We start from the raw sequence: 18585 nt of genomic DNA, 5'->3' as shown, positions 1-18585 counted from the left end.
CTCAATGAATGCATGCACCTGTTCATCATCAGAGTTGATTTTCAGCCTTTCTGGTAATGATGCGGCGCGAAGACTCAGCGGCTGCAGTCCTTATTTAACGAAACCCCCAACAACTGCGCGGAGGTTTAGGGGCTGCAATCCAATACTCCGCTTACTTGGCAGTGATCTCATCGGGGCTTACTTCCGAGTAGGCATGCATAGGGCTGCGCTGCTAATTCTGAGAGGAACGCACCAGATCCCTCCTCTAATTTCCTTTACCCTCTTACTAAACGCCACCGAACAAGGTGCAAAAGCCATACATAGGATTGCGCTGCGCGGGTAAGGAACGCAGCTTGCCCGATTTTATATATTTACCGCAGGCCATTCCAGCTGTCACTCCGCAAAGTTTAATTCCAAGAAAAGCAAAATCCCTGCTTTCTTTCTCCCCCCCCCCCTTAATCCGCTGACTTTACCAGCCACGGAGGGGGGGGGAAGAAAAAAAAGGGCTGCTGGAGCTTTAAGAGCCGCCTCTCCCCCCTCTCCTCCTCCTAACAATGGTCTCAACCGCGCTCTAGCTCCTCAAAGCAAAAAAATTGTAATATGCCATTTTTTCCCCATGGATGTTTCCCCCTTTCGGCTGCCGACGAAGTGACAGGCGGAGGAAAATGCTGAGGTGCCGCCGAGCCGCTCCTGCTGGCGGCCGAAGCGGGTGGCGGGCTGCGCTGGGGCTGCCTTCCCTGAGCAGGAGCGGCGGCGGCGGCAGCGTTGGCGTTGGTCCTGGCAGCCTTGCCCGGGAGGCGAGTGGAGGGGCGGCGGCGGCGGCGCCCGGCTGTGTGTGAGCGCCCAGCGGAGCCAGGGCGAGGACCACCGATTCCCGAGAGACGCGCGGAGAAGACCAAGCTTTAGGTATGTTGCAAAGCCAGAGGGCAAAGGCAGATCTCGAACCCCGCCCCCCACATCCCATTGCAAAGGGAAAGGGAGGTGATGGGGAATCAGCCGGGGCTGCTGTCTTTTAAAGATTCTCCTTGGAAATGGAGATCCCAGTCTTTCAATGAAGTCAACTTCTTAAGGCTATTTTATTCCCTTAAAGGATGGGTTGGGTTTCTGGGTGGCAGATGTTGCAGCTGCAAGACTTAGCTCTTAATACCAAGACTTGCTGGTGGAGGGTGGGGGGTGCGGATAAGTGGAAAGGATCTCTCTCGATTTCCAACCCTCTACGTTCTTCTTCTTCTTTTAATTTTTCAAAGGTGATCTCACAGTTTAGCTGAAGCAGCGCGGGAGGGAAGGAGTTAACTAGGAGGAGAAAGATGCATGCAGTGTGCAAGTCAGACAATGGCACGGATTTTCCTCCAGGAATTGCTCTCCGTGGGTGAAGTGAGGTGTAGCTGACAGCATCTGGAAAGGGAAAGGTGGGGGGGGGGAGGGAGAAGAAAATCGCAGGAATTGCTGGTCGCTGCAAGAGCAGCAGCGGCAGCGTCTCTTTGGAGGTGCTGTAAATATGGTTGGGTGAAGTAGTATCCGAAGGGCAGGGTGAGTTCCTGCTGATGATGTCACGGCAGGCACAGAGCGAAGGGGGATGGCGCGGATGTAGCCGAAGGGGCAAAGTAGCTCGTGCAATTAAAGACTTGGCTTCCCTGAATGGAGAAATGAAATTGCACGCAGGGCTCCTAAGGGAAGGGTTTAGCAAGAACAGGGGAAAGTCACCTTATAGTACCATCTTCGGAATATAGAAGAAACCACACCCCTCCCACACCCATATCCTTTGAAATTGGAAGCCTTCAAGGTGAACGGTAGTGTGATAAGAAGGGAGCCTTTGTTGAGCTGTCAGTTGTGCTCACAAATTGCTCCTCTCACATCCCTACAATTAAAAAAGGAAGAATGGCAATGAACATGTGCCAGGGAACAAACGTGACTGACCTGTGGAGTGGAGTGAATATTACTCTTCTGATTCCTGAGCTTTTTTTCCCACCTGGGGCATTTGATATCAAGAGGTAGAGAGAAGCTGGTGGGTGGGGTCAAAATGAAAGAACTAGGATTGACTTGCAGTGCTGTTTGCGGAGGTTTCACACACACACACACACACACACACACACACCCCATCCTCTCCATGATAGTGATTCAGAATAAAAAGAAATTTTAATCAAATTAAGGATTGATACAGGTTTCCTTTTGCACATCAGAAAGCCCCAAAGTTGCAGTCTGTAATGGTCAGTTGTTTGGGGTGGAGTGGATATATACCATTATATAATTGCTTCCTTATGGTAACTTTGAATTATGCAAGTTGATTTAATTTCCCATGCATCTTGGAATAGTAAATCTCATCACAGGACTTAATGGTTAATTTACTTTACCAACTGCTCTAGGTGATGTGTTGCAGTTTGCACTAAACCATGTGTGTGAGCTTTGTGTACCGGAGTAGGCCCATTGAAATTAATACACATGACTGACATAGGGTTATTAACTTCAGTGGGTCTACTCTGAGTAGGACTAGCATTGAATACTACCCATAGCACTTTGTATAATAATGTAAAACATATTGATAAAAATTGCTTTTATAGAAAAAGCAGTCATCTCAAATGGTACTTTCTGTTAGTACTAGTACTGTATTGTGAAACCATACCCTGGGGCAGACTCAGTAGCAGAACACATGTTCTGATTGCAAAAGGTCCCCAGTTCCATCCCTGATATTTCCAGTTAAATATTTAAAGTTAAAGATTTCTGGTTTGGGAATGACCTCTGCTGAGATGTTGGAGTCACATGGACCAGTGATGGATATGTTACCCAAGAAATGTTGGAGTTTTCTTGTTCCAGATAGACAACTGTGCCCTTTCCCAGGATATGCCATTCCCCTCCCACAGGTTCACGGAATGGAAGAGAAGGAAAGGGGTACAGGGGGTCATCTAGTCCAACCCCCTGCAAGGCAGAAGTCTTTTGCCCCACCCACAACTCTGAGATTGTCTCATGCTGTACCAACTGAGCTATCTTTCCCTACGCAAGTGTTCTGTGGTCACTGAGCATGCTCAGTCCTAACTGGGGTGTCTTCTAGTTTCTCCTCTCACCATAAAAACTTGTCTTTCTCTTTTTTATATATCGTGGGCTTCCCCCAAGCCTCCTGATAAGAGGAATTATTGTGTGGGAGTGGTGCCATTTTTGCTAAAGAAGGATGAACGTTCAAGCTGGGTTACCGATCAGCGACTTAAAATGCAGCTGAGTCCTCCTTTTTCTCAAATTGAATTGAAGCAGGTTTGGGGAAAACACAGCAAAATGTAGTATTTCATAAGAAACAGCAGGGTAGATAGGGATTGTAGCAAACCAGGAGCACACTGGATGCAGCGTATATGAGAGTGTGTGCACCACTTCAGAGAGGAGTTCGCTATTATAGGATATTATAATAGTTGATATTGTCCAGCTGAAAGTTTGCCAAAGGGTCTACGTTAACTTTTGGCTATTGCCCCTTATAGGAATCTCATAACTTCTGGAAATGCAATATTCTTTATTGACAGAACTGATGCATGCAAACCCAAAGAGATCATGAAAAAGAATTCATACTTGAATTCACCATTAAACAATTTTTGCAGTGTAAAGAAAGTTCAAAGAAATTTAGTCACAAAATCCAAGTTTTAAGCTTGATCTAGGATTCTTTATTTGCTAAGCTTTGAATCCCCAAACAATGAATTACAGGATCTCCAAGAGCTGGACATTGCAAACGAAGCATTAATTCTATGAGATGTGCAGTCAGTCAAGATTAGCTGAAGTGGAATTAGATGCTCATGTTAATATGAAAAGTCGTGAATTCCTTGATTAGTGCCCAACTCAGATTGTCACTCTGTACCTTTCTCATGCTATATAAGACTGGGTTTCTTACTGACTTATTTTGTAATTCTATTTGCTAGGAGAAAATACATCTCTGGGGGAGGGGGACACAATTCCATTTGTTTATTTATTCTGCAATAAAGAACAAACAGTGGCATTAAAAGACTTTCAGACCAATAACCACAGAGCCTTGTGCCTCATTATCTCTGTCTTGCTGTCCTTTCAAGTCGTCTTGTAAGGTGAAGGCACTTGATAGGCTTGTGAGCTTCGATGTAAGTTTATTAATCAATTACCTCATCAGAACCTTTTAATAAAGCCAAAGATCAGCAGTTAATAAGAGTATGGTTGGTGAAAGCCTGCTGTAGAAGAAAGGGGACACATGGTATATTATTGGATAGATTCCATCCCTCCCTCCCTCATTTTTACTAAACATCTGAACCTTCCACGGTTAAGCTTAATGTGAAGATCTATCTTAGTATATATATTTTTCCAGAAAGATGCTGACAGTCACTAAATAATATATTTTTTCTACTTAATTCAGATATATCATCGCTAAGGCATAACAACCGCAAATTACAGGAGTAATTTTAAAACTGCAGTGCGCAATCCCTTTCCCATAGATGTAAATGGCAAAAGTCCTGTGCATTTTAATGGAGTTAGGTTGTAATTGATTTATGAACACTCTTGGGGTTAAACAGTGCTGTTGTTTTTAATTCCTCTTTCTTTCCCATTTAAAAGTGACTTTTAGGAGAAACGCCACTGTTGTGATTAATTTAAACAATAGAGTTGGATGAGATCTTTTAGATCTTAGAGCAAACTCCCTGACGGTGCAGGAAATCGGCTGCTATGGCAGCTCTGCTAGGTTACCATCTAGTCTCTGCTTAATCATTCATTTCTTATAATATTTTAAATTCCATTTAAATATCTTTAGAGGAGAGTGCCTGTGCTTATGTAGCCTGAACATCAGCACTCAAGCACATAAGGCAGCTGTTAGCAGACTCAGTGGAATCCTGCTATTTGCAGAAGTACAAATTGGAGGAGAGGGGGAGAAGCCCACTGGTCCACCAAAGGGCAGCTGTTCTTTGTGATTTGGAGGCAATGAGCACAGTTTGGGCTGAAGAAGACTATAGGTTTTATTCACGCACAACAAGAATCAGCATACAGCACACATAGAACCGAGTGACTGGAGAAAGAAGAGAGAAGAAACAACAACACACGAATATAAAAAAGTAGAGCAAACTACCTCATTGTCTGGATAGGTCATGTCCCCAGGGATTGGGGGGGGGGGGGAGAGCTGTCCACAGAAATCAAGATTTTAATCAAGTTGGGGTTGTGCACTAGCAGGCCCTCCCCACAAGTGCCCTCAAAAGGTATCAGCAGCAAAGGAAAAAGCGTTCCAGCTCTTTCTAACTCTGTTCTACCCTGGTGTGAGACTTTTGAAATGAATGCTAATGCACATTCAAAAGCAAGTGCCCTTTATTGTCTTTATTGTGGCCTGGAAGGATGTGTGACTGAGAAAAAAGCATGTGCAACAATCTTGCTGTGTGTCACCTGTATTGCAGGAGAGGTGTTGAACTTGAGCTGAGAAAGTAGAAAAATCCTACCCTGCTACCCACTGCTTTCATACCCACATTGCAGGTGGGGCTGACAGGGTACAGTGGAGGCCCTTGCACTATTGGGACACAGTACAAGGAGAATGTTAAGCACGTTTTTAACTTGCCACCACCACCAAACAAACCCCCCCCCCCCCGAGACACACACTTTCCTGTTTCACACACATCCGTTTGAACTCAAAAGAAGCTCTGGAAACATTTCTGACCATTTTCTGTTCTCTGGCTAATAAGCTCTCTGCATCACTCTGACAGTCCTAATCTGGAAGTATACTCTGGTAAAGAGGTCCATTCCATGTGTCTCTTGGAAGACTACCAGCTTTTCCGTTTCCCCTTCTTTCTGTTGTTATCAAGGCAATCTGCATTGAGTGGGGAAGACTGAGGGTGTTCCAGCCCTATCAAATCATGCCTTGCTTGTGAGCATGCTCAGAGCTTGTTCCTTGAAGGCTAGATCTCCTTCTCCATTTTAGTATGTTCAGTTAACCAGAGAAGCAACAGGGAGTGTTTCCTACTTTGAAGGACATTTTTGTTTTCTTTAGTATTTGTTTCGTGACCTTCCTTCCAAGAGAGGGAAGCAAGTAACAGTGGTCACAGTGTGAGTCTCTTTCTATAATAAATATGCTTTTCTAAAACTTAATGTTTTTGCATTCATTTATATGAATTGAATTGGAAGGAGAAATTATGGACATCTTTTGCATGTGGTGCAGCAAACTCTGTATTAACAATTTTCCTGCATGCACACATTAAAAACTGCAGCCAAATGCAAGTATTTTCCAGAGTATTTCCAGAATTGGTGTGTGGATCTGCTTCCAACAAGCCCTTTCCTAATTCCGAATCTCATGAATATGGAGTAATGGAGGGAAATGCTCTTGCCATTATTTCTATATTGGGTGTTTTTTGTGACTTTATCTGTCAGTTTCTAAAATGAGAAGTTTGGTCTCTATGTCTGTTTGCATATCACATTGACTGGCTACCCATCTTTCCCCAAACCTGGACAATATTATTCCTAATCTCAGTTATAAGAGGCTGATTACAATTACTCTGGTGTGGTGAACTCTGCACATGACCAGAGATTATTAGAAAGCCATGCATTGCAAGTATGTTCTGGTGTGCCTTGGTTCAAATGAAGCAATAATCTTTCATCTGTTGGTTGGAGCATTTTGTTCTGTACTTTTAATTTAGAGGAAAGAAGTGCTTTGTATAATTAAAAGTTAAATTGATTGGGCCGGGGGGGGGGGGGGAGAGAAAAAAACAGCATGCAACTTGTAGCAAGTGCTTCTTACATTTAAAAAAAGTTTGAGTTTGTTTACTTTTTGGCAATGGATGTGTAGGTGTCATTAATATGTGAATTCAAAATCTTATGTCATGTGGTATGAAATAATTTCTAAATAAGAGGTATGGAGTCAATCGTGCCTGAAAATCATAGTGGCCCTTTTACATGCAAGCTATTCTCAACTCCATAGATATGCAGAGAATAACTGATGCTTTTTAGTGAGGAGACAGTAGCACTCAGCACACTTTCCTAAACAAATCCTGTTATAAGAAAAACAGCAAGGTGAAAAACTGCAGCCCTACCAAGTCAAAATGTTGCCAGCTGCTACTGGCATAGTACACAACAACCCTGCAGTATAGTCAGCTTTTAATATTGCAAGTAACCTTTATTTGGATTTCCAGTCAAAATTCCCATACCTTTCAGTTTGCAGCAGAGGCCAGTCATTCTGCTTAATTGACCCCTTAGGCATCCTCACAGGACAAATCAAACACTCAGCTGTATGCAGAAGCCTCCTACTCTGTTGACTTGCTTGCAGACCTATTGCACTTTCAAATGTCCAAAACTTTTGTTAAAAAGCCATGATGTAAGACCCAAGCTGAACCATAGGTTCATGTCTTTGATGCTGTTTTCCCCCCCAAAGCCTTGGGTTAATGCATACATTTGGTGCAAAATGTTGTTGCCCTGCTTGAGACTGATAGCAAAATCAGGTGCTGCATTATGACAGCTGTGTAGTGAAAGCAGAGTTGCTGATATTGGCATGCAGGTTTGCAGAAGCAGCAAAAATGACGAGGGGGTGGGATTGAAAGGGCAATATCTCCCCTCCGAAAGCAGTCCAGTAAGGACTGAGCATGCTCAGTGGCCATAGAATATTGAGGGTCTGTTGAGCAGGGGAAAAGAATGAAAATCTGGAGGAAAGGGAAATGCAGTACCCTATAGCTGATTACAACATTGAACAGGAGCACTGCAAAATGTAACATTAGTTGTTGTTTACAGGTCCCCCTAATTCCGGGTGTTCCTTTGCTTGAAGAATAAGCTTTTTGGTCTGACCTTGTTGCATTGAAATTGGCCCTAATGTTCATTAATATCAATGGCGGTTTGCCTTAAGTGTGCTGTTGGGTCCTTGGAGAGCGCTACCATTTGGCTCTACGGCACTGCGTTTTGTTTCCCTTGCTAGATTGCTGTGCTTTGAGAAGAGAGCAATTACGTGTTTCTTGTGGGATTGCAACCATGGTGAAAAATCTGGAAAGTTACTCATTAGTGGCAAAGAAAAGGTGAAAAAAGAATAGATAATGCACTAGGGGTAGAAATATACGTTCGTGAATCCTGCTTTCATCCACTGCCTCCTATGTCACCCTTGTCCAGCTCAGAACCCATTTAATTGTAGCCTTGAACTATCAGGTCTTAAATCTCTAGTGTAGCCAAATTAAATACAACTACTTCTAGGTGCCTTGCTCATTATGTGTCCTGAGCATCCCAATTGTACGGTGCACCTAGGATGTCTGCTTATGAGTCTCTGTTTGCCCCCATGCTAGCTTGCTGGTACCCACACCCAGCCAGCAGTGACTTACCCACACATGGGAAACATCACAAGAGTAACAAACGCAACAACAGTGGCAATCTCTTTTATAGCAAAAAGATGCAGCTACCCACCAATGGCGATTTTGCTCACAGGCATCTCGTGTAACAAGCACACAGTAACAGCACCAATCAACAGGTAGCAATTTGTCACTGTAGCAAGCCTACTAACAGTTCCCAGCTGTCAGGGAGAGTTCTAGGCAGAAGGAACAATAGCAGTCACTCTGCCTACCGTCATATTTTTCTATTGCTTTTTATTGTTTTGATATATTTTAGCCATTTAACGTTCATTGCGCAGCCCAGGGAACGTGTGTCGTTTCGGGGGGGGGGGGCTATATAAATATAGCCAAACAAAGTGAGCAATGTACAGCTGACACATTTAGGCAGCTTAAATAGCCTTCCTAGAGTTCTTATTTCAGGAGAACATTTTTATGTCGCATTGGAAGTTATATGCTGTTTTCTGTCAATACACAGAGGCAACAATACAGTTCAGTCAATGCATAGGATTAACAAAACAAAGGTACCAAAGTCTTGGGGAACACCTTTTGGCTTCTGCTTTCTTTGGCTACCCTGATACAGTTAAAAGGGTGCTGTAGCTAAGGGTTTGGAGACTGAAGCGTGCTATGTGATCTCAGGTATTATCTTCTGGCTGAGGCTACGTGGCATTAAGGTGTAAACAGTAAACTTGTCTGAAGTGCTGTCTGATGCTTCAAAATTTGTGTGTATCTATCCCAGTTGTAAATAACTGAGCCATGTTTATTGGTATGGCTCACTTTCCCACTCAGTCCTTCAAGTACTTTATAAAAGGAATCCAGTCCAAAAGCAGAGATAAAACACCAATATAAGCCACTCGGAATATTAACACACAAGAAGAGTCGAGCATCTAGGAAAAGAACAAGAATGGGAGCCAATAACATGGGCTAGAATGGCAGAATCACTTGAGATCAAAGGCAAAATAGAATGGTCATGGTTTGATGATACAGTTGTAATATATGGACGGCATATTAGTTAATAATTTTAGTTAGTACACAGTGATTCTGTTCATTTTCATTTCCTGATGTTTTAAGGTTAATAATCTTCTGAACTAGCATAGAATTTCTAAGATGTTGGCCATAAATGTTTATTGAGAAATATCCAACAGCATATTAGATTTGTGAAATTACCTTGTGTTGCACAGCAACAGGCACCTTAAGATAGGTTATGATAATTGTGACATTAATTGATTTTCCAAAAGCTACCCTTAGGCTAGGCTGCAACAATCTTGGAACAAATTAGCTTTGTAGAAATGCATTTCTGTCCTCCTCATTTTGAGGAAGGAATTATGTGAGGGGCAATTAGCTTTCTTATTGGAAGAGATCACCTAAGTGGAGGCCTGACTCCAACCCAGGCTGCCAAGAAGGGTAGAGCGTTATGACATTTTTAATGTTGACTTTCTGCTGAGTTCAGCGTTGAAGTTGAGCTCTGCTATAGGAAAGTGTTGGGAAGTACTATCTTTGGCAATTAATAGTAGCCATGGGCACCACTACAAACAGTCAGAAGATGGCACGCAGGAGAGTGAGTGGGTGGATAAAGGTCAGATAAAAGAAAGGAACTTAGAAAATGAAATCTTTGACATGATTTCAAAGGACACTGTCTGTGTCAATCTACTGGTGAGACTTTAAACATATCCCTCTCCTGAAAGAGGAACACTTCCAGAACTGTGGATTATTAATTATTATTAATGATTAACAATATCATTAATAATTAATGGTTATAATAAATCAATAAATCTATTATTATTATTTATTTTACTGCCAGGAAGGGAGTCAATCTTGAAATGATTGACTTTATTATATATAATAGCTTCCTAGAAGCTATTGGTATTTAGAGGATTATTTTTCATCCCTCCATTTGTTTTTTGCTTTCAGAAATGATGTGTGAAGTGATGCCCACGATAAACGAGGACACCCCGATGAGCCAAAGGGGGTCCCAGAGCAGTGGCTCAGACTCGGATTCTCACTTTGAGCAGCTTATGGTGAATATGCTAGATGAGAGGGACCGTCTCTTGGACACACTTCGAGAGACGCAGGAAAGCCTTTCTCTGGCCCAGCAACGCCTCCAGGATGTCATCTACGATAGAGATGCTCTCCAGCGGCAGCTCAACTCTGCACTGCCCCAGGTACGTTGGGTGTCCATACATTCCCGGTCATTTTAACTCACAAACATTGCGTTTGCAGTGCGTAATCTCAATGGATAATATATGTGTTCCTTAAAGATCCAGTGTAAGAAGATACAACGTACTTTTTGTATGGTTTAACTATTGGACTTAAGCACTGACACTTAGTGTGCCTAGTTATATATATATAGGTTCAATAAGAAGGAAATTGAGCCCCTGAATGTGCAAATTGCCTCTGGTTCCATCAGAAAGTCGTATGCCTTGATCCAGAGCTTTATATGTGCTCCACTGTGCAGGTGGAACCACTATGCACTTTAAGCAGTCTTTCTCATTCCCTTCAGTAGAAAGGAAAGCATGTCAATGCATCCCTTTGTAGGCATGATGCTACCCTTACCTCTGAAATGAATGGCAAGACCTTACAGATGGAATGGGGCTGCCCTGCACATGTACTCTGCACATTGGATCTCTTCTACTTAACAGGTTTGCTGGGTTTAGATGACGATCGCTGCATTTCAAGGTTTACTTTAAACTTAGGTGCTGCAAGACAGGAAACAACATGAATGTATCTATCGAAAGATTCAGGGACAGTGTACAATCTAATATCAATGCAATACAAACATAAAAGTCATAAAAACTTAAGCTAATTAATAGAACGTACCTGGTAAATTAGTCTATGGGAAAGGGTGCTCTTTATCTGAGCCAAATCAGGCATAGGGCAGCCTAACATCAAGGCCATGCCAATGCATGCCCGCCCCACAGAAAACCCTATTGGGAAGTTTGGAGAGCAATGCAGCCCCACTGCCTGTTGCCTGCCACTGCTGCACACAATGTCACAGACGAGTTTGCAAATATATTTCCCATGGAAATAGAGGCATATATTCAATTCTTGGTAACTCTACTCAAGCTGTACCTTCCAGCTTTTCCACTGACTTTTTTTTAAAGCTCCCTGATGCTATTTATATCAGAGCCTCAAAGCTACAGTCTTTAAGATGCTGTTGCAAACCACATGCAAGCAGTTGCAAAATGTAAGGGCACTTTTTGCATACAGCAAGGAGCAGAAGTCTCTTTGCTGAGCTGTTTCTACCCCCTTGCTTTGATCTTGCAGCATTGCAATTGCATCAGACATCAAGTTGCACAGCATCAAAACCCTCCCCTCCCCTCTCTCTGCTGCTTCCCGTTATACAGCTGATGGGCAAGGGCGGTGGTCCCAAGGGTCAGGTGAAATACCTGCTTTACAGGTGTCTAGAAGAGGGAGCATCATTGAATCCAGATGCAGGTGTCCCAACAGGACAAATGCTATGCTGGAAAATGCTTCTACTACACCCCCCTTAAAGGTTTAAGAGCCCTGTTGTCCTGTGTTCCTCATGCACTCTGGTCCCAAAACAAGCATACAATGGTGGGAGGGAAAGGACTGAGCATATTTAAACCATGTCTGAGTGTCTAGAGGTGTCCAGCATGGGCTACAAGGGGCTGGAGGGGGGAAAATGTTTCCCTTTATTTATATGGGTGTACAGATCTCGAGATAAACTGGAACCAACCAATGATGGAACAGAAGAAGAAGCATTCTGAGCAGTGAGCTGTTGGCCCAGGCCTTGAAGCGGGGTGGGTAGGTGGGGACAATTGCCCTTACACAGAAAACTCTTGGAACTTGGATTGGAGAGAAATGGAGGTGCGTGCCCTCCAAATCCCAGACAGCCTTACTTCCTGGTGGCATTTTCTACTCCCAGGTAGGAGGAGCCTGTATGACTGGCAGCAGGGAGGGAAAGACAAGCTGGATAATAAATTGGGGACAATGAGATCCAGGGGATATTGAGAGCCAAAAGTGGTGGCAGGACTTGCAGAACTCAGAACATATACGAGTAAATGAGACAGACCTCTGGGCTCCAGAAAGCAGAGAGGAACTGACACTAGATCCTAGGGACAGGGAACAGTGTCTAAACCAGGCACCCCCAAACTCAGCCCTCCAGCTGTTTTGGGACTACAACTCCTATCATCCCTAGCTAACAGGGCCAGTGGTCAGAGATGATGGGAGCTGTAGTCCCAAAACAGCTGGAGGGCCGAGTTTGGGGGTGCCTGGTCTAAACAGAGTTCATAACTCATTAATAATTGTTGTGCATACATATCATTCTGCTATGCTTTACTACAAGTTGCAAATCAGGAAGCCAGAAACACACAAAGCTTGAATACAGGAACTTAAACCAGCTAAAGGACACAATTAATTCTCTTTTTTAAAAAACAACAACAACAAACTAGATAAGATCCTTCATAGGGAAGTCAAGGACATTATAATGATTTTTTTTCAAAAACTAGGCCCAGAAAAATGGTATTTGGGCACTGCCAAGACAATATGCTATTTGTGTTTACAAATTGTGTGACTTAAGGCATGTCTGGATGGCAGTAACAGCTGGACTTTGATCATTTCTTACTACGTTCTGTCTTAACCCCAGGCAGCAGTGGAATCCTTAAAAAGCACATGTGCCATTTCTTGAGCCATGTAGATGAAAGGGTGGCAGTTTGAAACTTTGCAGTACGCCTTAGGATTCCTTCCTCTTCCTACCTATTGTCTTTCAACTTCACCTTGCCCAAACAAATGGAACCTGATATTCTTTAGCCACGTGTAGAGACCAGTCTCTTCCTGTGCATTGTAGTCAGTGGTTATACAGTGCCATCACAAAATAAGGCAGGCAAAATATGCTGCTGGTAAATGTGAAGCCTGTTTGGTGATGTTTGGTAGCACTTGACAAAGAACACCTATTTAATTTGGTCCCCCCTCAGAAGAGTGGGCTTATGTGTATGCCCTGAGGCTTGTGCTGCAATATTTAAAGCATGGAATAGGATCACATTTACAATCTGATGGAATCGGACGGTAGTGCAAAGAAAGCAGGCAGTACCTTCAATATAATTGGAGCAAGTAGAGTTATATTCTAGAGTGTATTATAACCATTTAGTATTTAATAAATATGGTAGGCAGCAATCTGCCCGTATTTAGTAAAATCTGGCATTTAGCATTTATTCTCAGGAGCTGCACATTATTTCGGAATTAGCAAGCACTTGAACTTTAGCAGGGATGGGTATACAGATCTTGATATATCCAGCTTCATTCCTAGTTTATTACAAAGGCCTGTTTTTAACCTTACTTATGTAATATGTGAGATGGCAAATGTTCCGCTATTACAGTTCTGGTTGAGTAGTTGCTGTGAATATAAATGGCTAATTTAAGAAACTGTATATGAGCTTTTATTTGGAATCAGTTAGTGAAGAAGGGATATGATCTTTTCCTTATGCAAAGAGACTTAGTTCTGATGCATACATATTCAAGAAGCAAAAGACTGGCAAGAAATAGGATTTTTTTTTTTTTTTAAATAGTTTTATCTTCCATGTGGAAGTGGTACCCACTGGGAATGACAGAGCTAGTCTTATTGAACTCTCATCAAATAATGATGCACATTTCAAATCCTATCCTTGTTTCTTTACAAAATAGAGCTAGGCAGGATGAGTATCGTAATCTAGCACCAAACGGGTGGAGCATGTGGATTTTGTTACTGTGTAGTAATTCTGGCAAAGAGAAGTGTTCAGAATCTGTGCTCATCTTCTTAGGGCGTGATGAGAGCCTGTTGGATCACACCAATGGCTCATCTAATCTAGTGTTGTGTTCTCACAGTGGCCACCCCGATGCCCCTGAGAAACCTGCAATTAGGACCTGAGCACAACAGCACTTTTTACCTTGTGGTTTTTGGCAACTAGTATGCAGAAGCACGGGACGCGGGTGGCGCTGTGGGTTAAACCACAGAACCTAAGACTTGCTGATCAGAAGGTCGGCGTTCAAATCCCCGTGATGGGGTGAGCTCCCGTTGCTCAGTCCCTGCTCCTGCCAACCTAGCAGTTCGAAAGCACATCAAAGTGTAAGTATATAAATAGGTACCGCTCCGGCGGGAAGGTAAACGGCCTATCCGTGCGCTGCTCTCGTTCGCCAGAAGCAGCTTAGTCATGCTGGCCACATGACCCGGAAGCTGTCTGCGGACAAATGCTGGCTCCCTCGGCCAATAAAGTGAGATGAGCGCTGCAACCCCAGAGTCGGTCACAACTGGACCTAATGGTCAGGGGTCCCTTTACCTTTATGCAGAAGCACACTGCGTCTAACCATGGAGGACAGAACACAGCCATTGGGTTTGGTAGCCAATGATACCCTTATTTTCCATGAATTTGCTGGTCTTCTTTTAAAGGTGTCTGAATTGGGGGCCACTGCCACCTCCTGTATGAGCAATTTCCATCCTCTGTGAATTCATCCGATCTAGATATTACCGTACGTGCTGCTTTCTGCCATTTTGTTTACAGTGGTCTACTAGACCAGGCTGGGGAGATTCAGGCATGGAAACAACATGCACCCCCCTGAGCATAGGTGCCAACTCCTAGGGGCCAAGGCAGTTTCGGCCCCCCAAATGCATTTTTGGAGGAGGCCGCCCCCCTCAATTTCCAGAGGGCATTTGGCTCTGCCCCTGGCTCCTCATGACGTCAATGTCAGGATGTTTCCCAATATCATGTTGGGTTCCCCCAATCCTCTGGCAAAGCTGGCACCTCTGCCCCCAAGCCCTCTCCCTTCAGCCGTTGTGACTCTCCTTAGGCTCCACCCCTCTCCCTAGGCTACACCCCCCACAGACCCTGTCCTGCATTCTCCTCAATTGCTTTCAACATGACTGGAATGTGTCCTTGAATTTTCATAATATGCCTTGCCAATTTGGATGGCTGCAGATGGAGAGATGTATGTGCATGTAGACTTTTGCATGGCTAGAATGTCCTCTGCTGTACAAAGGTGAGATTCACATCCATTGCTCTGCCTCCTTTTGCCTCTGGCTCTGCTCCCCACTGACACATGGCTGCTGGAAGGTTGCCCATGAGGAACATGGTCCTTAGGCTGAGAAAGGTTCCCCACAATGCCTGGTGTTGGCTGACCTCAGTACATTTCCGTATTGGTGTCTGGGTTCAATGTAGCTCATTCCTAAGTTGGTTTAATCAGAAGAAACTTCACTAGGACTCGCTATTTAGTTGGTGTGCTTAGCACTGAAGCCTTTTCTTATCAGAGTTTCCAGCACAAGAATATTGGTAATGAAGGGTCACCTGAACAGAAACACTTTTGGTGTGACCCTCCTTTCCTTTCAGTGCATGGTTACAGAAGAGTGCAGGGTGTGTAATGAGGTGTACTGTGTTCATGCAAGCCAGCAGTTTGAGGATCTGTTGCAGCACACAGCGATTCCTTGGAAGACACAAAAATGTGGAAAAGGTTTCTTGAAATTTAGGAAATTTTAAAAACACCACATGGATTCCCCCCCCCCCCATTGCGATTGAGTTATTATTTTTCTCTTTTTATGAACTTTCACATTAATCCTAAATGTGTTGATTGGAAATAGATGCCTAGGCAGCTGCTTTGAATAATGAATGGCATAATTCAAAGACTTCGTGTGTGTGTGTGTGTGTGTGTGTGTGTGTGTGTGTGTGTGTGTGTGAAAGAGAGAGAGAGAGAGAGAGAGAGAGAGAGAGAGAGGCTTTTAAGTGATGTAATGCAAATTGTTACTTGTGTTAATTGATTTCAGTGGGTCTACACTTAGTTGGATGCAATGTTAATGTTGCTGGGACTGAGAACTAGCATGGCCACCCCCTGTCCCACCCTAAAGCAGCCCAATGAGGACTGAGCCTTAAGGAAGCATGGCCTCTCAAATCTGCTTCCGTTATATAAAACTCAGCACAGAGCACACATCCAGTCACGGACAACTCTGGGGTTGCAGCGCTCGTCTCACTCTATAGGCCGAGGGAGCCGATGTTTGTCCGCAGACAGCTTCCAGGTCATGTGGCCAGCATGACTAAGCCACTTCTGGTGAACCAGAACAGCGCACGGAAACACCGGTTACCTTCCCGCCGGAGCGGTACCTATTTATCTACTTGCGCTTTGACGTGCTTTCGAACTGCTAGGTTGACAGGAGCAGGGACCGAGCAACGGGAGCTCACCCCGTCACGGGGATTTGAACCGCCAACCTTCTGATCGGCAAGCCCTAGGCTCAGTAGTTTAGACCACAGCACCACCTGATATAAGAACCACTAAAAACAAAGAAAAACAATAATTTAAAAACAATCGTATGCAAGCACACACACACACATACATATATAATGTCCTGTTGCTGGTTTCTAGAAGCTTCATGTCTCGCCATTGTTGGGAAAAAGGTGTTGGAGTACACAGACTGTGAGATCCAGCATGGTTCATATACAGAGTACAATGTATCATCACACACATTTGTTGAACTCAATGCTACAGTTGTGGTTGTGGGAGGGAAGAGGTGCAGATCAACAATAGCTTTGCAAGCGTTGCAATATCTAATTCTGTTGCAATAGTTTCAATATCTAATTGTGCTGTAAATTTTGCTGCAGACAAAGAGACCTGCACTGTGGTATTTACTTGGAAGAAATGCTCTGGAGGTTTTTTCCTTTTTTTCTTTCCTTTTTTTTTTTTTTTTTGTCTTTAGAATGCAAGCTTGTGGAATCCTTGGGGGAGGGTAAAAAGGAAAGGAAATAGTCAGGGAAGGAAATGTAATGACCTTGCTCTATTGAACCAGTACATGCAATTTGATCAATATGAAGCTTTAATTGGGTTGTGTTAAGGAAATTCATGATAGTCTTACATTTTCTTCATTACTGTTGAGCAATAAGGATTTTGCTGATTCAGGGAAGGGAAGTGCAATCTGGGAAGAAAATAATTAGGTTCTTTAATAACATGAAAGTAGCAACCTGCCATTCTTCTCTCCTTCATTGTTTTTTCTCCACAACAACAGTATTGATTTGGTCACTGTGCATATACTAGAAAAACCTCCTCATATAAATCAGACATGCAGACAAATAAATAACAAATCTGGGCACATCTGCAACATATAATATTAACTTTTTAAAGGATGTGTTTGTGTGTATGCGTAACTGTGTTCCATAGAAATAAGTGGGATGTGCTGATTCTAGTTCAGGGTTTATTGCAATGTCAAATCCTTCTTAAAGATGTGCGTACTGAGTTTTCTAATAACTATTGAACATGTGTAGCCTTCACAATGGAAGCATCAGATCTGAAGCCAATGCATAGATCTTTGGAATCCCCTGATTCATGTCTGAGCCTCGTACAATGTCAGCAAAGCTCTTTTAGACAGCATGAAGGGCAGAATGAATGTGGGAGGAGGGAAGAGGGAGACTGTGGCTGCTAGCCCCACCCGAAACATACTTGCATTCATTGGCCAGTCTGTGTAGCATCTTCTCCTTTACAGATGTGCATGTGTAGTGCTTTCTCTGTGCAACTGGAAACCATGAAATGCTTGGGCTCTGTGCCAGCATCCAAATGATTACACATGTGTTGGATTGCTGCAGTGCTATCACACCATACATATGGCAATTCGACTTCTCCCATATCAGAGAAGGGCGAGAGACTCTAGTAGGAGTAGCCAAAGTCATGCCTTCCAGATTAATCTGAATCAGCACACTTGTGCTCTAGCCCAGCCTTTGAACAACAACTTCCATTAATCCTGACCACAGGCCAAGCTGAATGGGGCTAATTGGAGTTACATATTACAATATCTGGAGGATACCATGTTGGCTATCCCCCAAACTAGAGCTTAGTCTTACCCAGGTCACAGGATAGAGCATCCTTTGCTGTTGGCTGAGACTGGTGGTGCGGCTGTGCTGGCTGGGGGTGATGGGAGTTGTAGCCCAAAATACATGGAGGGCAGATAGAGGTAGTGCAAGTATTTCTCAGAAAACTAAGAAATGCATTCACTTTTGCCACAACTGTGCTGATGTGCATTGTTATCTAGGGCAGTAGTCTTCAACCTTTGCAGACCCAGGACCCACTTTAAATTCAAGCATGCATTTGGGGGACCCGTTTCTTAACCTTTTATATTTGCATGTGGTAGTGCTCCTGTTGCGACCCACCTTGGGTCAGGTCACCAGTTGAAGACCAGGGACCTAGGGGAAGAGGATTGCCCTTGTCATTTTCAAGGGGGGGGGGGTACCTCTAAGGTGTATCCAGCTATTTGGTGCAGGTGTCCGTCCCCCACGACAGTAGAATAAGGATGGTACATGTTAATCTTCAGCAACCGCTCCATATATATAGTTGGAACTGCATATGCGTGCCTTGCAATCCTTTGATGCTAACTTTG

At 43.6% G+C, this 18585-nt stretch overlaps 1 protein-coding gene across 7 annotated transcripts in view; it reads left to right on the top strand.

Moving 5' to 3' along the window:
* The first annotated feature begins 568 nt into the window (after positions 1-568).
* Positions 569-18585, top strand: part of PPFIA2 (PPFI scaffold protein A2) — a 269557-nt gene continuing 251540 nt past the window's right edge. For 3 of the 7 annotated variants that reach the window (XM_077934767.1, XM_077934766.1, XM_077934764.1), the window contains exons 1-2: positions 570-885; positions 10158-10408. In XM_077934767.1, the coding sequence (XP_077790893.1) occupies positions 10160-10408 (249 nt within the window). In that variant the 5' untranslated portion in view covers positions 570-885; positions 10158-10159. Of the gene's footprint in view, positions 886-10157; positions 10409-18585 lie in introns of all 7 variants that reach the window. The other 4 variants (XM_077934770.1, XM_077934769.1, XM_028746753.2 and 1 more) reach the window with 3 other exon arrangements.

The sequence above is a fragment of the Podarcis muralis genome, chromosome 10 (assembly GCF_964188315.1).
Source record: "Podarcis muralis chromosome 10, rPodMur119.hap1.1, whole genome shotgun sequence".
NCBI classification, from domain to species: domain Eukaryota; kingdom Metazoa; phylum Chordata; class Lepidosauria; order Squamata; family Lacertidae; genus Podarcis; species Podarcis muralis.
This window is presented reverse-complemented; position numbering and strand designations above follow the sequence as displayed.